Source organism: Chiloscyllium plagiosum, chromosome 32, assembly GCF_004010195.1.
Source record: "Chiloscyllium plagiosum isolate BGI_BamShark_2017 chromosome 32, ASM401019v2, whole genome shotgun sequence".
Classification (NCBI taxonomy): Eukaryota; Metazoa; Chordata; class Chondrichthyes; order Orectolobiformes; family Hemiscylliidae; genus Chiloscyllium; species Chiloscyllium plagiosum.
Window position 1 is genome coordinate 3802866 of NC_057741.1, and position 22367 is coordinate 3825232.

The following is a 22367-nucleotide window of genomic DNA, read 5'->3' on the forward strand; positions in this document are numbered from 1 at the left end:
GTGGGAAGAGGTGTAATCCAGGTAGCTGTGGGAATTGGTGGCTTTGTAAAAAATGTCGGTATCAAGTCGGTCGTCATTAATGGAGATGGAGCAGTCTAGGAAGGAGAGGGAGGTGTCAGAGATGGTCCAGGTAAATTTAAGGTCAGGGTGGAATGTGTTGGTGAAGTTGATGAATTGCTCAACCTCCTTGCGAGAGCACAAGATGGCACCAATGCAGTCAATGTAGCGGAGGAAGAGGTGGGAAGTTGTGCCGGTGTAATTACGGAAGATCAACTGTTCTACGTAGCCAACAAAGAGACAGGCATTGCTGGAGCCCATACAGGTGCCCATGGCTACCCCTTTGGTCTGGAGGAAGTGGGAGGATTCGAAGGAGAAATTGTTAAGGGTGGGGACCAGTTCGGCCAAACGAATGAGCGCGTCGGTGGAAGGGTACTGTTGGGGACATCGGGAGAGGAAGAAATGGAGGGCTTGGAGGCCCTGGTCATGGCGGATGGAGATGTAGAGATATTGGATATCCATGGTGAAGATGAGACGTTGGGGGCCGGGAAAACGGAAGTCTTGGAGGAGGTGGAGGGCGTGGGTGATGTCTCGAACGTATGTGGGGAGTTCCTGGAGTAGGGGGGAAATAGGACAATGTCGAGGTAAGCAGAGATGAGTTCAGTGGGGCAGGAGCATGCTGCGACAATGGGTCGGCCAGCGTGATCAGGCTTGTGGATCTGGGGAAGGAGGTAGAACTGGGCAGTGCGGGGTCCCCAGACTATGAGGTTCGAAGCTGTGGGTGGGAGATCGCTTGTGTGGTGCTGCAAAAGCATAGCAGATCAGGCAGCATCCAAGGAACAGGAAAATCGACATTTCGGGCAAAAGCCCTTCATCAGGAATCCTGATTTTGCCCGAAATGTTGATTTTCCTGCTCCTTGGATGCTGCCTGACCTGCTGTGTATTTCCAGCTCCACGCTCTCGACTCTAGTCTCCAGCATTTTAGTCCTCACTTTTGCCTATACAAAGCTATGGCAAACTGCTGGAAAATGAGATTAGAACTGTTTGGCTTTTTAAAAAATCAATGTGAGCACGATGGGCCGAATGGCCTTTTTCTGTCACTCCATGATTCTAAATGCTCTGGAGACACTGGCTCAAATCAGAGCAGGGGGTGGAATTTAAATTCAATTAATAAATCTGGAACATAACGTTAATCTCAGTTTCATGGCAAAATTACTCTCAATGTCTTAAAAATTCATTTGGTTCAATAACACGCTTTCAGGAAGGAAATCTACCATCATTACCCAGTCTGGTTTATACCTGACTCTAGATTTACAGCTAACTGGCTTAACTTTTAACTCCCTCTGAAATGGCCCAGCAAGCCATTCAGTTTAAGGGCATTTAGGAACTGACAACAAATGTTGGCAAATGACATCACATCCAGTGAAAGAATAAATCGTTATAATATCATTGCTCATCCATATCCTAACTCCACTTATCCACCTTGCTTCATTATTCTCAATATCCTTGCCAAACAAAATCCATTAAATTTTATCTTTTGAAATTTTATATTCTTCTAGCCTTAAGATCGTTTGAAGGTGAAGGTGAGGTGCAGATAAAAATTTACAGATTTATACTGTACACAAACAGGAACCTGGAAGAACACAGCAAGCCTGGCAGCATCAGGAGGTGGAGAAGTCAATGTTTCGGGTATTAACCTTTCTTCAGGACTGGTTACCTTAACTTGTGAAGAAGTACTTCTGACATCATCTCTGAACAGTTTAATGCCTCTTCACTAGAGGAAACAGTTTATCTAACTTATGATTTATTTAGTCATGTTAAACACATCAAATAGATCACCCTCAATCTTCAATATTTAAGGGAATACAACCCAAGTCTATGCAATCTACAAAGGCCAATATATCCTTGAGGCATACTGCCTGTCTGTTACATTAAAATACATTACATTAAAATACTGTATCTCCAAGTACACTGGAAACCCAATTTCAACAATTATTTCAAAAACTTAATCAGAATCCATGTTATGATGTTGACTCAGAGATAATTTATCTACCATAAAAGCTGAAATGTTGCTCACGCTCAAGTCATTCTGGATGAATTGTTAACTTATTTTCTCTCCAGATGCTGCCAGACCAGCTGAGTTTCTCCAGCACTTATTTTTATTTCAGATTTCTAGCACCCACAGCATTTTGCTTTCATTAACCAACCTGTTATGATCAATAGCATGTGTCCTCTGATGAAGTGAGAGTGGTTTAATCTGATACTGATGGACCTGGCAGGTTTTAGGTTGGAGACGTGGGGTAATATAGGCTTGTAGTGTTCCATGTTGTCCTTCTATGGAACGAATCTATAGAAAGAACAGAAAATTAACGTTCTGGAAAGGCACACAATGTCTTTAAAACCAAAGTTAAAACTACTACTACATGGTGAACCTTACTACAGATTGATGCGAAAGTCTCCAATAATTTTTAAGAATGTGGAGAAGAAACAAAATCCAATTGTGTAACCTTCAGTAGAAATGTGTTTCCAAGTGTCTCATCTTAAATAATTCAGTGGTACTTCCAGAAAAATAAATATTCTGGTATAAAATTATATTTTCTCAATTTCCTTTCACTTAATCAAAATCTGAAATTGGTTACCTGAACCTTAAACATGGTACAAATCTAATTCAATATTCCAAGAAAGACTGCCATCCATTTAGAGTTTTTCATTCCCATTAAAGGAGATTGAGGCTTGTGCAAGAAGGAGGACTTGCTTTATAAAGTACCTTTCACCATTTCAGAATGTTTTAAAGCACTTTATAAACAATGATATACTTTTATAATGTTGTTTAAGCAGAAGCCAATTAGCAGAAACAGCAATTCCACAATGACCAAATAATGTTATAACAATGCTGTTAAAACAAATACTTTGCTAGAACAGCAAAATGACAGCTGCAATCTTTGAGAAGTGTCTTAGTATCATGTATGTCCATGAGACAAAAATAATTAATATCTCATCTGAAACTAAGTATTTACACAAAAATGGCATAAATGTAAAAATTAAAGTCTGAAAAATCTACAAACAAAGTTTGTAGATATATTGGCCTTGTAGGTTGCAAAGGTACAGATCCAACCTAGACATTCTCACAACCAGTATTTTTAAAGTTTTCAAAGTTTGTGAGAAGATTTGTAGCTCATGTGCTCGTTGTTGTGGTTCTGTTTGCCGAGCTGGGAATTTGTGTTGCAGACGTTTCGTCCCCTGTCTAGGTGACATCCTCAGTGCTTGGGAGCCTCCTGTGAAGCGCTTCTGTGATCTTTCCTCTGGCATTTATAGTGGTTTGAATCAGACAACAGCCAATCTCAGACAACAACTCACCAGAACGAAGGACCCAATACTCAGCATGAGCAAAACCAGTGTAGTGTACAAAATCCCATGCAAGGACTGCACAAAACACTACGCAGGACAAACAGGAAGGCAGCTAACGATCCGCATCCATGAACACCAACTAGCCACGAAACGACACGACCAGCTATCCTTAGTAGCCACACGGACGAAACGTCTGCAACACAAATTCCCAGCTTGGCGAACAGAACCACAAAACATTTTTAAAGTTTGTTGTGACGAGCTAGAAAGGGACTATAGATAGAAACTTTGGGAAGAGCCACTGCATGGATTGAATTTGATTGCAACCAACTTCAAAGATCTTTTTGTTCATATTCCTTTGTTAATTATAAATCTGAGATCTATTAACCAGCTGATCCAGCAAAACTTTACAACTGTGGAACAGTTTCAAATTTGTAACGCCCACATAGTGGTCAGCACTGCTGTCTCACAGCAACAGGGACTTGGGTTTGATTCCAGCCTTGGATGACTGTGTGAAGTTTGTACATTCTCCCCATGTCTGCATGGGTTTCCTCTTGGTGCTCCAGTTTTCTCCCAGTGTCCAAAGATGTGCAGGTTAGGTGGACTGGTCTTGCTAAATTTCCCCATAGTGTCCAGAGATGTGCAGGTTAGGTCTGTTAGCCATGATAAATGCAGGTTTATGGGGTTAGGATGGGAGGGTGATGCATCTGGGTGGGATGCTCCTTGGAGGGTCAGTGCAGATTTGATGGGTCAAACGCCCTCTTTCCGTACTGTAGGGATTCTAAGAACAGAACTGTCCCAATTTCAAGCTTCTAAGTTCTAGCTCTAATTTTTAGGTAATTTCCACCAATTCTCCCTTCCCCCTATACCACCATGTCCCAGTCCTAAACTTCTCAGCCAACAGGAAAAAAATTCCTATCTGTCCCCTGAATGTCTTATAAACTTCAATAAGATCTTCTGAATTTCAGGGAATCAACCTTAGATTGTATAATATCCCCCATGAAAGTAACCCTTCTGGAACTAGACATAAAACTAAAAAATCCACACTGCATTTTGCAATGCTAATACATCCCTGAGGGTATTGTAACCAGTATTAATCTCAGTTCCCCAAATGAGGAATAGCTGAAGCATGACTTCTACTCCCTTGTAGTCTTGATTTCTCCAGAAAAAGACCAGTACTCAAATCACCTTTTGATAACTTCCTGTATTTGTTCATGATATTTATTGATCTATTAATGAATCCTGAAGTCCCTTGTGATCTCTACTATTTCTAGAAAAGTATCTATCCATCCTTTTTAGTGGATGACCTCATAATTGTCTTCAATGAAACTCATTTACCACAGTTCATTTAATCTATAAGTATTCGTAATTTTATGTTTCTATCTTCACTGTTTATACCACCACCTATATTTTATGCCACTGTCAAATTTAGTTGCGCTATCGACACAAATCATATCTGGCACATCATGGATCCTAGCAGAAAGTGAGGACTGCAGATGCTGGAGATCAGAGTCGAGAGTGTGGTGCTGGAAAAGCACAGCAGGTCAGGCAGCATCTGAGGAGCAGGACAGTCAACGTTTCGGGCATAAACCCTTCATCAGGATCACATCATGGATCCGGCCAATTAGAGTGTATGTCCACTGTCTCCTGCTGCGTAATCTCCTAACTGGGACAACACTCACCCTTCAATTCCATGAGCTTCACCTGTAGCTAACAGGCTGTTAGAAGGGACTTTATTAAATGTCTTTTGTACATCCACATAAATGACATTTAAAGACATTCTCTTACTCACTACCTGAGTTCACTGCATCAAAAGCTCAACAAAGTATAATCATACAGGTATTTCTGATCAGGTGAAAATTTTTCAAGATGCTCAGTCAACCTCTATTGTGCTTAGAATCTAATAATTTCCCAATAAGAACAAATTAGACTAACTGGGCAAAAAAAATTGATGGTTTCCTCCTCTCATTCTTGTTAAATCATAGAATAGTGTACTTAATTTTCCAATCTTAAAAGGAGGGATACCAAACCTAGAGAATCTAAAGTATTATATTTGGGTCCTATGCAGTGTGATTCCCCCCTAATTACATTAAAATTTGGAAACGGAAATTCAATCCAGGTGATTGGTCATTATTTGTGCCTTGTTTTAATTGTTGTTTTTTATGTTTACTTTGGCGAATTCCTGTTCTCAATTCTGTATTAGTTTCCTTGGCTTATCTGAAAAGTACTGCCCCAACTGTTAATACTGATGGAAAAAGTCAACATTTTCATAATTTCCTTGATTTCAATGTCATTAGCGCCAGTTTCAATGGATCCTCATTGTTCCGGAGCTCTTTTTTCTGAATTGTCCAGTTGTTTGTGTGATTCAAACACCCTTTCAAGTTTATTTTCATATTTCCTTTTTGTAGTTCTTACCACATAAATTGGTGCTATATCAAATGAAATTATTTTTAAACACAATCTGTTGATCACTGTTGTTTGACCATTAACAGATTTCTCACTCCTGGCTTAATTAGTTAACTATATACAGTTATATAATTTGACTCAGTAATATCACTATATTTTTGATACCAAAAAGCACTTATAAGGCTTAAGCATGCATGTTTAGGGCACTAGTTGCATTGGGAACGAACCTTTTGTTTAGCTCGGAATCACATGTTTTGCTTGCTTTAAGTCATTGCATGGGATCAAGTCATCTGAGCCATATTGCCAAATATGTAGGAGTACAAAAAGGAAATATCTACTTTTTAGTTTCAAATTTCCTTCTACAGGAGCTCACCACCACCTTCTCAAAAGACAATTTGGGATAGAAAATCTGTGCTGGCGTAGCCAGTGACACTCAAATTCCATGGATAAGTAAAAATTGACAATGACAATGGGCAAAAACATTAAAGACTTATTATTGAAGACTACATGAGCCATTATTGGAGGCATAATACTGTGCCACTCTGATCAAATTTCCAAATTGCTGATGGCGCAAAGTAGGAAAGTAAATGGTCAAGAAGGCACAGAGTCTGGAAAGGTATTTAAACCAGCTACGTGAGTGGAAAAACAAACTGACAGAAGGAGGATTATATGGGAAAATGTTCACTTATCCATTTGACAGAAAGAATAAAAACAACTATATTACTTGAATTAAGAAACACTACAGAACTCTACAGCGTAGAGGGATCTGGGTGTCCTGGTGCACAAATCACAAAACAATAGTAATCAGATCATATAATCAGAAATGCAATGGAATGTTGCCATTTATTGTAAGGGGGGACATGAGAATAAAAGTAGGGAACTATTGTTACAGCTATACAGGGCTTCCGTAAGATCACACCTGGAGAATGGTGTACAGTTTTGGTCTCCTTAATTAAGAAAGGTTATAGCTACATTAGAAACTCAGTCAGAGAGGGTTTACTCAACAGGGCCTACAGCTATTTGACACAATGGATGTTGAGAGGATGTGTCCTCTTCTCTGGTCTCGATAAGCAGGGGCCTCGATTTCAAAATTGAATTTTTAAAGCCAAAGATGAGGATTTGTTTTAGGGTGGGGCAGTCGGATCTATAGAATTCTCATCCTCAGAGAACAGCAGGGGCAGAATTTATTCAAGGCAGAGTTAGATAGATTTTCTTTGATTGATGATAGTTAAGTATTATTGGGAGGTGGGCATGGGAAGCGGTATAAATGACAGGAAAAATGGAGTTGTGGCCACAATTAAGCATGATAGCATAGTGGCCTTGGTTCGCTGAATGGTGTACCCTGCCTCTAATTATTGTTTTTTTTTAAGATTAGATTCCCTACAGTACGGAAACAGGCCCTTCAGCCCAACCAATCCACAACTACCCTCTGAAGAGTAACCCACCCAGATCTCTGGCTGATGCACCTAGCACTATGGGCAATTTTGCACGGCCAATTCACCAAACCTGCACATCTTTGGATTGTGGGAGGAAACCGGAGTACCCAGAGGAAACCCACGCAGACACGGGGAGAATGTGCAAACTCCACGCAGACAGTCTGAGGCTGAAATCGAACCCGGGACCCTGGTGCTGTGAGGCAGCAATGCTAACCACTGAGCCACCGTGCTGCCCCTTCTTACTTTCCAAATTTTATAACCTATTTAGGATGTGTACCTTGTACTGCCACTGTGTGAGACAATTCCTCTGGAGGATTCACCAAAACAACTTCTATCAATATAACACCTGAATGTAATAATTTCCCATGGTGTTACAGAGCAGCATCAAAGCAAAGTACAACATGAAGCCACAAAGGGTTTATTACACCAATAACCACAAGCATAGTCAGAGGTATATTTCAAAGGAAGCTCAAAGTTAGAAAGCATTGCAAAGAGGTGGAGAGGTATGCCAAGAATATTCCAGAGCTTGAGGTCTAGGCAATTGAAAGCACAGTCGCCAATCGTAGAGCAATTAAAGAGGTCAGAATTAGAGAAGCACAGGTATCTCAGAGGGTTATGGGCTGGAGAAGATTTGATATCAACAATAAGATTTTTTTAATTATGTGACTTGACCAGGAGTCAATATAGTTCAGCAAGTACAGGTATGAGCAGGAAAAGGGGCCTGCTGGAGTCAGATTGCAGAGCTCTGAATGACATCAATTAACTAAACAAGTAAAAGGAATTATTGCAAGCACTATAGTAGAAACCAGCAATGAATCAATAATTTGGAAATTATTTAGAAAACACTTCAATAAAGTGGAAAATGCTGGATGATATACAAAGATCATATCTGTCAGGCTTATGGAATAAGAATGAAAGAGTCAAACGGATTAGCAAAATAAATTCAGGCGGCCAGGAACAAAGTGGTGTTTCCTGAGTATAGCATTATTGATGCTGGAAGTAGGAACAAAATCAAAATGCAGGAAATATACAGCAGTTTTGTCAACAAGAATTGTATTTACCCATTTATAGTACCTTTAGTTCCAACCTAGTAGTATTTGCTTGACATCGATAAGTAGCCAGAAGAAAGTTACCATTCTATTAAGAAAAAAACAGAAGAACTTATGAAGGTTACAGAAACACACACACATATAAAAAATGACAATTGTGCCATTTAAATAGCACAGTTATACTTTTAAACAAATGGAAGTCAACTTCCAGGATCAGTCAATAGACATAATAAAGAAGTTGTGGAAAATGGGAATGTTACAATAACTGAGTGCTGATGCACAAAGACTCACTGCTAAGGAATGGAAGGCCCAGTAATTTATACATTACAAAGTTTGAGTGACATACAAGCGGACACTGCAACTCCTCTTTGTAGTTAAGGGGGCAGCTCTGCCTCAGAATTCTTTCAAATTTTCTGGCTGCTGAATAAAGGGCACCTGCCTGATATCTGGGAGTGGATGGCAACTGACACCATTTAGAAATAAACAGTCTGATATTTAACATGTTTTCATATACATATTTTCAAATATAAAGGAATGAACAATAATGCTTGAACAAATATTTGTGGTGTTCAAACATCAGAATTTTTTCATTTCTTCATCGAATCAACTTCAATAATCTTTCAGACGTCATATTAAGGAAATGACTCTGGTGAGTGTTTCTTACCTTAGAATTTTATAGCATAAGCAGAAGCTATTCGATCCATTTTTTCTGGATGTTAACTCCATACTACAATCAACTAAACTGTTCTTACTTCCCCACTCTTTACCCACAGACCAGCAAGTTACTTCTGCTTCAAATGTCATTTTTCACCTGAGAAGACATCATGCTTTCTGCCTCAAGACCTTCTGTTGCAGCAGCTCACATCTCAACAACCATCCATGAAAAGTAATGTCTACAAACCTTTATTCTCACTCACGGATACTCAAATGGCTCTTGTTACTTACACATCTTCTAGAATAATAGTCTTTTTTCAGAGATATGTTGAGGTCTTTTACAGAAGAAATACTACAAGAATCTGAAGTTTTATCTTCATAACCATACATTCCTCCCGTGGTAAACCTACATTTGTCACTTTGTGAAAACTGTTGCTAAATATTTAGTTAACAGGGCTGAAAGTTTAGGTCCTTTCTGATAGAACAGTGGCAGTAATGTTAAAAATTAGTCTAGGAACTAAATTCACTGGATTGATTTTTTTTAAAGCCAGCAATTCAGACAGCAGTACAACTGGCAGCAGGACTGAGGGACAAAGACATGACATTTCTTCATCTTGAATCCAAAAGAACATGAGACAAGCACACTGAAAAAATTATGCATATTCAGATAATGCCCAAGTCTGGGTTGTGATCCAGAAACATTGCCAGGATTAAAGTAATTTTCTGATTCCTCATACATACTGGGTGCCAATATTGTCACCATATCTTTATATTGCATTAGATCTCCTCCTTAAATCCAGAGCTGTCCGGCCCACTCTAACTATTCTAATATGTGCCTTTAAAAACTCTTACTATTTCCTCCTCTATTATGTATTGGTCTTTATTTCCTATCCTGCCAAACTCCCCTTTTACCTACTTAATAACCTTTGTATATTCCTTAAGTTTTTCTCACTATTGTTAACCCTAATTTGACCAAAAGCTTCCCAGTAACCAGTTGTATGGATCGCTCCATTTACCCGATGAACTTTTAGATGCATCCTTTTTATCTTGTTCCATTGAATCCATTAGTGGATCTGGAAGGTCCACCAGCATTCATCACAAGCAGGCTAACAAGTGGACAGACACCTATTCTACCAGATGGCCTTATGATGAATGCCTGACTGAACACCAAGACTCACTCCAAACTGCAGAATGTTAGCATGGCTGCAAAGGGGACAGCTAGCTTTGTTTAAACGGACAGTTCTTTGAGCTTGTAATATACTTCTCTTTCTTTGAAGTGTTTTTCCAAAAAGGTGCTTTGAAAATCTGATTGAAATGCTCTTTTTTTTTTTAAATTTAGCACTGTTACTTCATAAATAAAGTGTTCTATACCAAAACAGTGAGGGGCATGGGAGTTTGACAGAACATAGAGGTGGGTGAGGGTTAAGGTCTGGAAGGCTTAACAACCATATCTCAATAATGGATGCAGGACTTCCAAGCTGCTTGCCTGAGCATCTGCCACCTCAAAACTAGCCTTGGGAACCTACAGCCTGACTCCAACCTATACTCAACTCAGAAAGAACAAACTTCCAGGTAAATGAGCTAATTTTTTAAAATTAGGTGTGTGATATCAGCGACTGTTCTGATGGATGATGAAACTTCAGTCCAAAATGTCACTTAACAGAGATAAACATCATCCTCTGCAATAGCAACATCATTCTCGAATGCAGAGTATGATCAGTCAACAAGTTACAATAAAACATTACTAGCCACATATTGCTATGCACTGAGCTAAATTCAAAGCGGGATCAGAATTTGGATTTGTGACCAATGTGTAAAAATTACCACTTGGATAAAGTCTCATTTTTCAGAGTGAAATGTGTGTCAGGTCATAAGAACCCAATATCTGCATTTACAGCAAATAAGAAAACAAACTGTAAGTGTTTGAATTTATTAACTTTTTTTAGAATGAAGTAACTTGGCAATAACTTATATTTACGTCTTACCTCTGCATCACATCCACTGAAGCTAACCACTGCTGAATTTTTGTCCACATCCAATAGATCTATTGGGACATCACTCTGTGCACAGACATAAGCAAGGAGGTCAAAATTATCAGGTTCACTGCCTAAACATCAAAATCAAATTTTACTGCTGAAAGAGAAGTTGAAGCTTTTTAATCTTGAACTTATTGGGACAGAACTGTAAGAATGCTAAATCTACATGAGAATAGGGTGCTGATTGGTTGAGGCATTGCCACAAAGAATGCATCAAAAGAATAATTATTCCACAAAGCTTTTGCTTCAACTCAAACCACACTTATTGACTATGGTTGCGTCATTGCCATTGGAAATGCACGGAACAATGGAATAAGCACAAGCATAAATAAATAAAGCAAAATGTCTCAAATTTTTATCTATAACAGGGTGACAATCTTAAACATTTATACAGTTTCTTTTACCTGTAGTAGCACATTGTCAATAGCTGTCTGCACCTCCATGGTGAGACTGTAGCTTGCATCATCACGATTCAGAGTAAACTTGTCATTTACACTAAATATAGGCACTGCTGAAACTGCACCACTCGATTGTGCTGACTGCTGGTACTTCTCGCGCTCTTGAAGTACCTTCATTTGTAACTGCTCCAATTCTATCCTAATGGAGAAATAGGTGCTATATGGTCAGCTGTATACAACACCTCAAAGAAGTGGGTGAGGAATAATTAATACTTTTACTGAAAGTTACAACAAATTCTGTCACCTATCAGGAGTTACAAATGCCATAGTTTACTAGCTTCCGTCTATCTCTAAAAGTTAGTCATAGTTGAGTAAACATTGGCATAAAAATCAAACAAATGCCAGCTTGAGATGTGAAATCATCCATAACAAAATAGTTGAGAAGATAAGAAAGAACAAATGTTACTAGACAGAGAATCGTTTAAAATTTGAAGCAACCCTAACCTGTTGGACGAATAACCAAAAGAACTTCAAAAGCTTATTCGGTGATTTAGAATACCAAAATGATAAAATAAAGTCAGAAAATTCCCATTGAATGATAAGACAAGTATACAAATAAAAATCCTAATTTTTCATCTTTCCTAAAAGCTGTAAAAGGTTTCTAAAGAACTTGTGAATCAACTCATGGCGTATTAATAAAAGAGGACAGCTGTCCTACTGGAACATTCTAAACAATTCAGTGACACCAATGTTTGTTGTCTATATACTACAATAAATAGACAAGGATAGCTCTCACAACATTCAATGATGAACATCATTTGAAAGTGGAAATAAACAAAGACAGACCACAACAGGGCTCTCAATTTAAAATAATTATAAACCAAGTGAAATTAGTTAACAAAACTCATGCCAACTTTCTTTTTGAAAATACATTGCCTGAGACACTAAATTCCATGTGGCAAAGACAACTTTACATTTTAAAATCATACAATGCAGAATCAATCTGTACTAGGGGAAAACTGGATAAATATTTCTAACTGAGGTCTATGGGATTTAATCTGGATTATAGTAAAGGGGGCATATTTTTAAGTGAGAGGACAAAGATTTAAAGAGAACACCGAGGCATTTTTTTAAAACACAGTGGTTTGCATGTAGAATGAATTGCAAGAGAAAGTGGTAGATGCAGGTTAAAAGACATTTGGATAAGTTCATGAATAGGAAAAGTTTGAAGGGATATGACAAAGGCAAGCAGGTGGGACTAGTTTAGTTTGGGAACATGACTGGACTGACGGTTCTGTTTCCATTCTATGACTCTCTAAAGTATTAGCATAAATAGAATAGACCGAAGAGCCAATGGTTTATGGGCGGCACGGTGGCACAGTGGTTAGCACTGCTGCCTCACAGCGCCAAAGACCCGGGTTCAATTCCCGCCTCAGGCGACTGTCTGTGTGGAGTTTGCACATTCTCCCCTTGTCTGAGTGGGTTTCCTCCAGGTGCTCCGGTTTCCTCCCACAGTCCAAAGATGTGCAGGTCAGGTGAATTGGCCATGCTAAATTGTCCGTAGTGTTAGGTAAGGGGTAAATGTAGGGGTATGGGTGGTTTGCGCTTCTGCGGGTCGGTGTGGACTTTTGGGCCGAAGGGCCTGTTTCCACACTGTAAAGTAATCTAAATCTAATCTAATCTAATTTATGTTTATATGTGCTTCACTGGAGGCGGTAGAAATCTGCAACACCACACTGATATCTCCAGTTCTACAAAGGATGGATAACCATGATTCTGTACTGCAGTTTTACAATAACCTGCCTAGTTTCCCAAATTCAAGTTCAATTTCAATCATGAAAGACCACTGTTATAGAAACCAGGATTCAACCAATGCTGGTTTACAACTTAAAGCCCCATTATAGTAGTTCCCCTCCAACTCAATCATCATCCAGATTTAGAAGTATATCACCATTCCTTTAGTATCACTGGCTCAACATCCTGAAACTCCCACCTTAAAAGCATTGTGTGTATACCTCCACCAAATGCACTGTCATAGTTCAAGAAAATATTTCACTGCCACTTTTTCAAGGGCAACCAGCCATAGTAGTTACTGGCTGGACTAGCAATGAATGCTAGTCCAGCTAGCAACCTCCACATCCCATGAAAATGCTGGAAATACTCCGCAAGTCAGGCAGAATCTGTAGAGGAATAAATAGATTTAATAGCCAGAATATTGTAACAAAGTCTGAGGTCCCATTGTCATGACTGAAAGCAGGTCCTGAGCCCACTGATAGATAATAGAATCCCGGATAGGATTTTGCCAACAGTCGATTAAGAGGCTACCTCCTGATCGAGTGTCCAATTGAGGCTGGTATCCTGTTTCTAAAGGCTGCCTGCTCAATCAAAAGGCCAAGTGTTCAGCAGCACCATTAATAGTGAGGCCACTGTTAAAGCTGCAGGAAGGAGATGGTATCTTTATGTTGTGGTGTTTGCAAAAAAAAGTTTAGATTTTTTTTTAATGTTCAAGGACCAGGTTGACAGGTCCCAGCAACTGGAGTAGTGAACCTTCTAGCAACAAAGAACAGGACCTCTAAATACTACACTAATATTTCAGACCTGATATTCATGACTTTATTCTGCATCTCTTGGTTTAGCTTCAGATCATCAGAAGGCCCCACCTCTCTCTGAACTGGCTCAGTTGTTAGACCCATCACCCAGCCTAAAAACCAAAACATATGAAAAGCAAATATTAGCATAAAAACCATCAGTTATTCTTAAAACACCATTCATAATATAAATGCATACAATCACTCTGCAAGCATGATACTGAAAATAAAATTTAAAACTTAAATTTATCAAAAATGATATCAGCCACTGAATGTTAAGAATTCTAGGTTTCAACTGAAATTATAAAAACAATTTTTTTGTAAACCTGAAACTACATACTGAATTCCACTATATTTATCTTAAAAACAGAACAAACATCAGCAGACAATGTATACAAGTGTGTTGGGTAGGTCTTTTATTTTGGTTATTTTTACCCTTTCATTTGATTGAAAAAAGACACGAAAAACACAAAACTTTTAATAACGCTTTATGAATGTGATATCGTGCATTCCTTCAGGATGGATTGTGACAAGTTTTAAATGGAACACAGACGCACATGCAAATTAGGAATTCATTCAGTTGTTTCGACTGTGTCTTTCCCTTCCCTGTGCCCATCAAGCTTCTCCTATGATGAACCAGCATGAACCAAGATATTTTTCTTGTTTATGCATTCATGCTTTCTCCATGGCCATTTTGTTGCTGAGATCCATCGCCAACTCTCAGCTCTATTCTCACTAAACTGCTGACCATTCAACTTCTATTCCCATCCACCAATTGGACACTAGATCTGGTGCTCACAGTTACCAGAGACATTTTCAACCTCCTGAATTTGCTACAGTCATCTTTTCCTCAAAAGTACTCCATATCAATCCTCCTTTTTCTCTCCAAAGTATTAAACATTTGGTCATCTCCCAGATTTATGGCTAACTTCCTGCAATCCATATTTTAACACCTCCAAACATATTTTTGCCTGCAATGCTAGCCAAAGTCAAAAGTTACATGCTCTGACTGTGTTGTACTATCCATTCCCAATTGTCAACCTGTCTAAGTATGTGACAACGCAGATCACACCATCCTTTTTCACATCTTAGAGTGGTCTTTGAAATACTGTTCTTGGGTCTCAGTCTTTCCAATTCAGCTGTAATCACAGAACATCCTCTCTTCAAACCCTGGAGTAAAACTTTTGGAGGTTCCCAAAGACTTATCGTTCATCTACGTATATTTATCATCTATACACTGCCTCTTGACAATATCATTCAAAAACAACACATTAGATTTCAAATGCAGAATGACAACTGCCTGCTCTTCATCTCCATCTCCTTAAACTTGTCCTCCATCTTTATGTTGTCAGACTTGTTCTGCCTGAGCCAACATTTCCTACATTTCATCAACAGTGGAAACACTGAACACTACCTACGCCATTTCCTAGCCAACAGTTCAATACCTCCCTAGGCACTGTCTCAGATTGTCCATATCGTAACTCACACCTAATTCCAAACACCATGGCAGTCTTGGTCCAGTGTGGCAACCTCTTGGCCCAGCATGGACTTCCGGCCTCGAGATGATTCCAGAACAGTCTGGCAGCCTCAAGAGATGAAGCCTGGCGTGGCCTGGAGACAAGGCCTAGCACGGACTATAGGTTAGGTGCTGGCATGGACTGGGTTAGAAGGTCTGTTATTCTGATCGTTTTATTTCTTTATTTTTCTAATTAATTTTTTCCCTAAGCATTTGTACTTCAGAATCTGTACTTTAGTACCTTGGTGCCTAAGATGGCACCATGAGTGGTAACTTGTCAACTTCTTACTTGAATGTGTGTTACAATAAGGATAATTTTAATTCTATTCACCACTGTATTCAGTGACCAACACTGGCTCATCGCCCATTAAGTTTAATTGCAAGGTTTTCATTCTAATATTTCTAATAAAGCTTTCACTGGTCTCCATCCTCCTTATATCTTTAGTCTTCCCTAGTTTTGAATACCTTTAACAGCTCTGCCTCCTCATATCTGGCCATTAAGCTTTACCCTAACATTGACAATAGTATTTTGAGTAATCTAGACCTTAAGGTCTGGAATTCCTTTTCACTCTTCCTTTTCTCCTCCTCACCTCTCTTTCCATTAAAACCTAGACCTTTGATCAATTGAAATAGTCATACTTAAATTTAGCCACCTCTCCACCTTTGGCTCAGTATTAATTTCTGTCTGATCACAATCCTGTGAAGCACCTTGATATGTTTAACTGCAGTAAAGATGCCATATAAATATTGTCATTTTTAAGTAATAGAATAAAACACAATATTTTGAAATTAATGTTTGTGCAGAACAAGACAAGACATTAGTGTGTTCTAATGCTCTAATTAAGTTGTAAGTGAAGTTGCATGTTTAATCACAATTGTTGCCACAGTCCTTACCATTTAGAACTAACTAAGCTGACACAAACTCAGTTGTCAAGATTAGAGTGGTGCTGGAAAAGCACAGCAGGTCAGCCAGCATCTGAGGAGCAGGAAGATCGAAGTTTCGGGCAAAAGACCTTCATCAAACTCAAACCTTCATCAAAGAAGTGAAACTATCACTGTACTCTAACAGATGAAAGGCTTATCAGACAATCAAATTTTCAATGTATAATTTCAGTTACATCACACTGAAATTTTTTGCTATAAATTCTGTGTTACGATCGAGCCCTCCACAATCACCTGATGAAGGAGCGTCGCTCCGAAAGCTAGTGTGCTTCCAATTAAACCTGTTGGACTATAACCTGGTGTTGTGTGATTTTTAACTTCATCAAACTCAGTTGTCAAGACCTAGACAGCATTAACCTAGCCAGAATATTAGCAGACTATTTTAACGCTTGGAGTATCATAGCAAAGCACAATCCTGTCTTTAATTAACATTCACATACATATATTTTCTGGAAACATTAATCATGAGTGAAACCATAGCGAATACTTTCCCTAGTACAGATACAATGATAACAACTGCACTGTTGACTAGCTGAGATCAAATACTTAATCCAACAGATTGGCTGTATGTGTTTCAGTAACAGTTAGCCAATACATTTAGATATTGAGGAGGTTCGACAGATTGTTATGTTTCTCTAAACTATAGCCAATTTAAAACTGGAAAATCTATTTTCTTACCTGTATATGTTGCAGTCAAAACTTCATCATAACCCTCTTTTCCAACACACCCTCCTTGAATAGAAGTGATGCTTTCAGCCAAAGTCTAGAATGTGTAATTGCACACAAAAACATAACTTCTGTAAATGCTCCATAAATATTTTAAGACACACTTCTTTATTTCCCCAAGTAGATAAAAAAACTTTTTTTACTTGTTGCCTCCGTCCATTTACTGATGGAGGCAGGCCGTTCCACACTCCTACTACTCAGAGTAAAGAAACTATCCCTGATAACTATCCTAAATCTATCATCCCTCAATTTAAAGCTATGTCCCCTTGTGTTAGCCGTCACCATCCGAGGGAAAACGCTCTCACTGTCCACCCTATCTAACCCTCGGATTATCTTATACATCTCAATTAAGTCACTTCTCAACCTTCTTCTCTCCAATGAAACAGCCTCAGTTCCCTCAGCCTTTCCTTGTAAGACCTTCCTTCCATACCAGGCAACATCCTAGTAAATCTCCTCTGAACTCTTTCCAAAGCTTCCACATCCTTCCTATAATGCGGTGACCAGCACTATATGCAATACTCCAGGTGCGGCCTTTCCACTGGACATACATATGGATTACAATGGAACGGTGTAGGATTAATGGGCATCAGATTAATTTCACAGCATGAGAACCGAAGGGCCCGTACTGCGCTGTAACGTTCTACGTTCTATGTTCTAAGTAGCCATGGTAAAACTGAAGTCAATGAACTCAGCAGAAACCTCTCCACTGGCTGGAATCATACCTAACACAAAGGAAGATGTTTGTCATTGTTTGAGGCCAAATCATCACTGCCCTCGAGCATCATTGCAGCAGTTCCTCCAGGTAGTGGCTGACACCTAAGCAACTCCAGCTGCTTCATTATCTTGTTAGGAAGGCCATTAAAGTCAGAAACTGGGACATTTGAAGTTAATTACACATTGTTTCAGTCTCTGAGGAGTTGAGAGAATGTTATTAAACAGCCAGTGCCCACATGTATCCAGGACAACATTCAGGTCTGGGGTAATAACTGGGGAATAACATTCATGCCACGTAAGTGTCAAGAAATGACCAGATGCAATTAAAGAGAATCTAATCAATTTTCCTTGATGCTCAAGGATATTACCATAATTGACTATACGAGCATCAACATCCTGGAATTACTACTGACCAGAAACTCAACTAGACCAACCACCCAAATACTTTGGTGACAACAGTAACTCTGAAGCTGGGATTTCAGAGACAAATAACTTATCATCTGACTTCTCAGAAGTGTGGGCATTACCTGCAAGGCAGAAGTCAGGATTTTGATGAAAAATTCTCCATCTGCCGGGATGCTTCAGTACTACCCAGAAAAGCTCAATATCATCCAGACCAAAACAGTCCTCTGTTGGCATCCATTCACACTTTAAATGTCTATTCCCTGCATTAGCAGTGCATAGTGGCACTATCTATAGATGTATTGCAGTAGCTGGTCAAGATTCTTTCAAGGGTATTTTTCAAACCAATGATCTCTACCACCAAAAAGAAGGAGTTTGCTGGCTTATGGGAACACTTCCACCTACAAGTTCCAAAGCACTATCTTGATTTAGAAATAAATCACCATTCCTTCAATTTTACTGAGTCAAAGTTTATGAAGTCCATTAAAGTAAAATGGATATACCTTCACTACATGGAATGCAACAGTTAAAGAAGGCACCTGACATCACTTTCTCAAGGACAATCAGAAATGGGTAATAAATGCAGATCTTACTGGAGATGCTTAAATCCCTTAAATGATCAAAAAGATGGGGGGAGTAAGAGAAATACATCTTTTAGTGGGTGCCATGCACACATCAGGGGCAATCCCTAACCACCCAGCTTTATACCTCCAAATTTCAACCCTATTCCTAAGGTCCCTCACCCACTGGAAAATCCCTGTCTCCAGCATCCAAGACGTTTCTCTCAAGACTATTTGTCGTCGCAGCAGTGCCCACTATTGATTTATGGCAGTTTTGGGACTGCACAAGTAGCCAGTCAATCTGAGGGCACTCAGATTGCTTGTGTTGGAGTCTGACCTTTACTCTTCTGGAGGGTGAATCAAAGGAAAACCTTTTTCCTTGAAATAAGCAGTTACAATTTACAATTCTGTGTCCAATGGAGAGGTGGAAGTATGTTCAAATATGACTTGAGAAGAAAATTGGATAAGTAGGATTGAGAGACTAATTGCTCTTTGAGACACGTATCACTCTCCTGTGCTATAATCAGTCTATGATTCTGTCAGTTTTCAGTAATAGGATTGTGTAGCTTTTAAAAACAGAATATAACGCCATCACTTAAGAAAAGTGCACAACACCAAGATTTTTAACTTTTCACATTTGCACTTGTTTGCTGGCAGAGTGCTCTTCCCTTATTTATATATCTGCATTAAAATGCAATGACACTAGTTTTTTGTTAGGAAGTGTTAAAAAAAACTAAATTGCAGATATACTGTTCTAAATAAATCTCTTCCTGATCCCATTTAAGTAATGAAATGGATGTCAAACAAAGTACCCTTTCAAATTCTTGAAATCAGTAAGCCCAAAGTCTTAGTTGGTTAAAAGATATCATGATAATCAGGTGTTATAAATACATTTTAAAAATGAATTTTATTTCAAATAAAATATATATGCAATACCAAATGAGGGGGAAAGACAAAAAGGAAAAAAGGAAAGGGTAAAAATACAAACTAATGACAGTGAGAAAGACCACGTAATAAAAGAAATGTCTATGCCAATGGGTTTAATTCCACTTCAAAACAAGACTATACATCTAAAATCAAATATTTACGCTTGAGTTAATTAACCTACATTTGAATTACAATATTCCTTTAGTTCTCAAGGAATGAAAACTTACATGTTCAAATCGCAGGACAGGCTCACTGTTGTCATTGAACCCATAGATTTCCACTATTCCATCATCACGGCCAACAAGTAGCTCTTTGACTCCATCTCCCAGAATATCATAGTAGTCAACACACAGAACACCTGCAGTCCATGCAAAAAAAAGGAGTCTATTTTTCTCACCTATTTCATTATTATTCTATTTAGTTGACCAAATAGTTTGTATGATTCTCATCCGAAATTAAATTCCAGGTATTGCACCATTCTAATTTGGACCTATATTTTAGACCCCTCATAATCCTTCAATTCTACACACTGTGGATTCATTTTCCTAACAAGGACAATTTGTCCAAAGAAAACGGAGATTGGGCCAGCATTGACCAGCAAACAGGAACAACTCCTAATTATTTCCTCTCTCATTCAGAGATACCAAGGGCAATTATGGCAACCCCCACACCATCCTGATGTACAGAAGATAAGGAATCAGTGATCTGGATTTAATCTGAAACCTTAAAAATTACAGATCACAGTATTATAGCAACGCATTTATGTAGTGAGCTGTTGAAGGAAAATCGACAAATTTTTATTTAATACTGATTTTGAGCAGGGATACATTTCGTTGTTACAATGTATGGACCAAAGATTATATGTATGCACCAAATGGCATAATGGGTTAGCTGGCTGGATTTTCCCACCTCTGGGCCACGACCCTGGCACCCCAGTGCAATGGCAACTGCCTACAATGTACTGGACAGCCTGGTTATGTAATTTAAAAGCCTGTTCAGGTTAATAAGAGGCTTGCTGGAAATTTTCAATGTATCTGTCAGCCCCCACAGCATAGAGCCAAAAACACAGCAGACTGGGATGTAGCACCTGAGGATCGATTTGATGTCAACATATCTACTCGGCCACAGCTGGAGTAGTGATTGAGCTCTACGAGCTGCACACATTTCTTATTAAAAAGCTTGTAAACTGCAGAGATTACCTCTTCTCTCCCTTTCTTGCAATGGCAGCTGCAATTCCTTTAGAGCCCACCAATCATCCTCAATCAACTGGCAAGCATGCTGACTGGTCACCATCTATGCCTTTGAATGTTGCGTCAGGTTTTTCAGATATGGTGCACGGATAATATCTAAATTTCAGCCTGAAGTCAGGATAACAACTCCAAAGGAAATTTCAATTGAAACTTTGGCATAAAGTTCAAACAATAATTTGAACTAAAAAACAGGATTCCAGTCTAAGGTAAAATAATACTGAAAACAGAGCCTTTTGTGATTTGAAATAAACATGCCTAATAATGGATGAAAGTGCCCAATATTGAAATTAAACATAGCTTACCAACTCTCTAATTATAACTCAAGTGACAGGATGTACTAAATGAACAAAAAAGCAATGATTTCTCAGAGGAAAAAGAAATTATAAAGTATCTCAAAGTTATTTAACAATACAAAGCAGTCCTTGCCTCCCCTCCTTTTCTCATTGGAGATTTCCCAGCGATGCAATGGAGAGCTTTTTGTGATCTGGACCAGTCCTAACTTCCCATCACATGTTCCATACAGTAGGTCTTCTCCCGTGTCCCCTAAGCATATTGAATAATTAGACAAATTGCAATTAACTGACCTTACATTAGATCACAATATCTACAAATAAAACGTCTTTTCAATGAAACAATCAAAAGAGATGCTGTTGGAAAAAAGTGCACGTCAACTATTCTGGTCAAACAAGATTATGATGAGCAATGATCATGCTACTACAAGGACTTATCATTGCTTGCCAATTTGATTTTTCCCCCCTATTTTCTTCACAAAAATGGTTTACTGCTGATATTTATCACTTTACTTGAAGATTAAATGGTAACTAAAGCAACAGGAAGACAAATCATTTGCGCCCACATGGTATTCACATTGCTTTATTGCCAGCATGAATTTGGGAATTCTGTATTTAGTAACATTCAATACTGGAAATTACACAAATGCAAGTTGCTTCCTTACAGCATTACTTAGTTGAATGTGCTGCAGGGAAATATTATGGCTAAGATCATGGTTTTGCCTGTCCTCTCTTGTTAGCAAAGCAAAAGGATTTTGATAATAAAATGTGAATGATGAAGATGGTGCTGTAGCAGCACCATACACTGAATTTGCATGAAAACAAGCTGCCATCATTTCCTGCAACACGAAGCATTTTGGAAATGATCATTTTACTCCGGATCATAGTTGATCTTTCAATGCATGACCAATTGTTGCCAAATAAATCACAGTAATAATCCTACATACAACACCAACTTCATACTTGCCTCCATTTCCATTGTGTAATGCTAGGACTTTAGGTGCTCCAGGAACCTCCACTTCATACGACAGATCAGATCCCTGGTTAAAACACAGCAAAGCTGTCAAATATGCTAAACATGATATAATCAGAGACAACTTTAAATGTCAGAAATGCACCAACTTATATTTC

The 22367-nt window shown here is 38.7% G+C and overlaps 1 protein-coding gene across 3 annotated transcripts in view; it reads right to left on the reverse strand.

The window, feature by feature from the left end:
• Positions 1 to 22367, reverse strand: part of bbs7 (Bardet-Biedl syndrome 7) — a 59967-nt gene that overhangs the window by 16418 nt on the left and 21182 nt on the right. For all 3 annotated transcript variants that reach the window (XM_043674029.1, XM_043674030.1, XM_043674031.1), the window contains 9 exons: positions 22204 to 22276; positions 21373 to 21489; positions 19924 to 20054; positions 17046 to 17130; positions 13920 to 14022; positions 11328 to 11520; positions 10873 to 10947; positions 8259 to 8321; positions 2205 to 2344 (listed from right to left, as the gene is read on the reverse strand). In XM_043674029.1, the coding sequence (XP_043529964.1) occupies positions 2205 to 2344; positions 8259 to 8321; positions 10873 to 10947; positions 11328 to 11520; positions 13920 to 14022; positions 17046 to 17130; positions 19924 to 20054; positions 21373 to 21489; positions 22204 to 22276 (980 nt within the window). The remainder of the gene's footprint in view (positions 1 to 2204; positions 2345 to 8258; positions 8322 to 10872; positions 10948 to 11327; positions 11521 to 13919; positions 14023 to 17045; positions 17131 to 19923; positions 20055 to 21372; positions 21490 to 22203; positions 22277 to 22367) is intronic.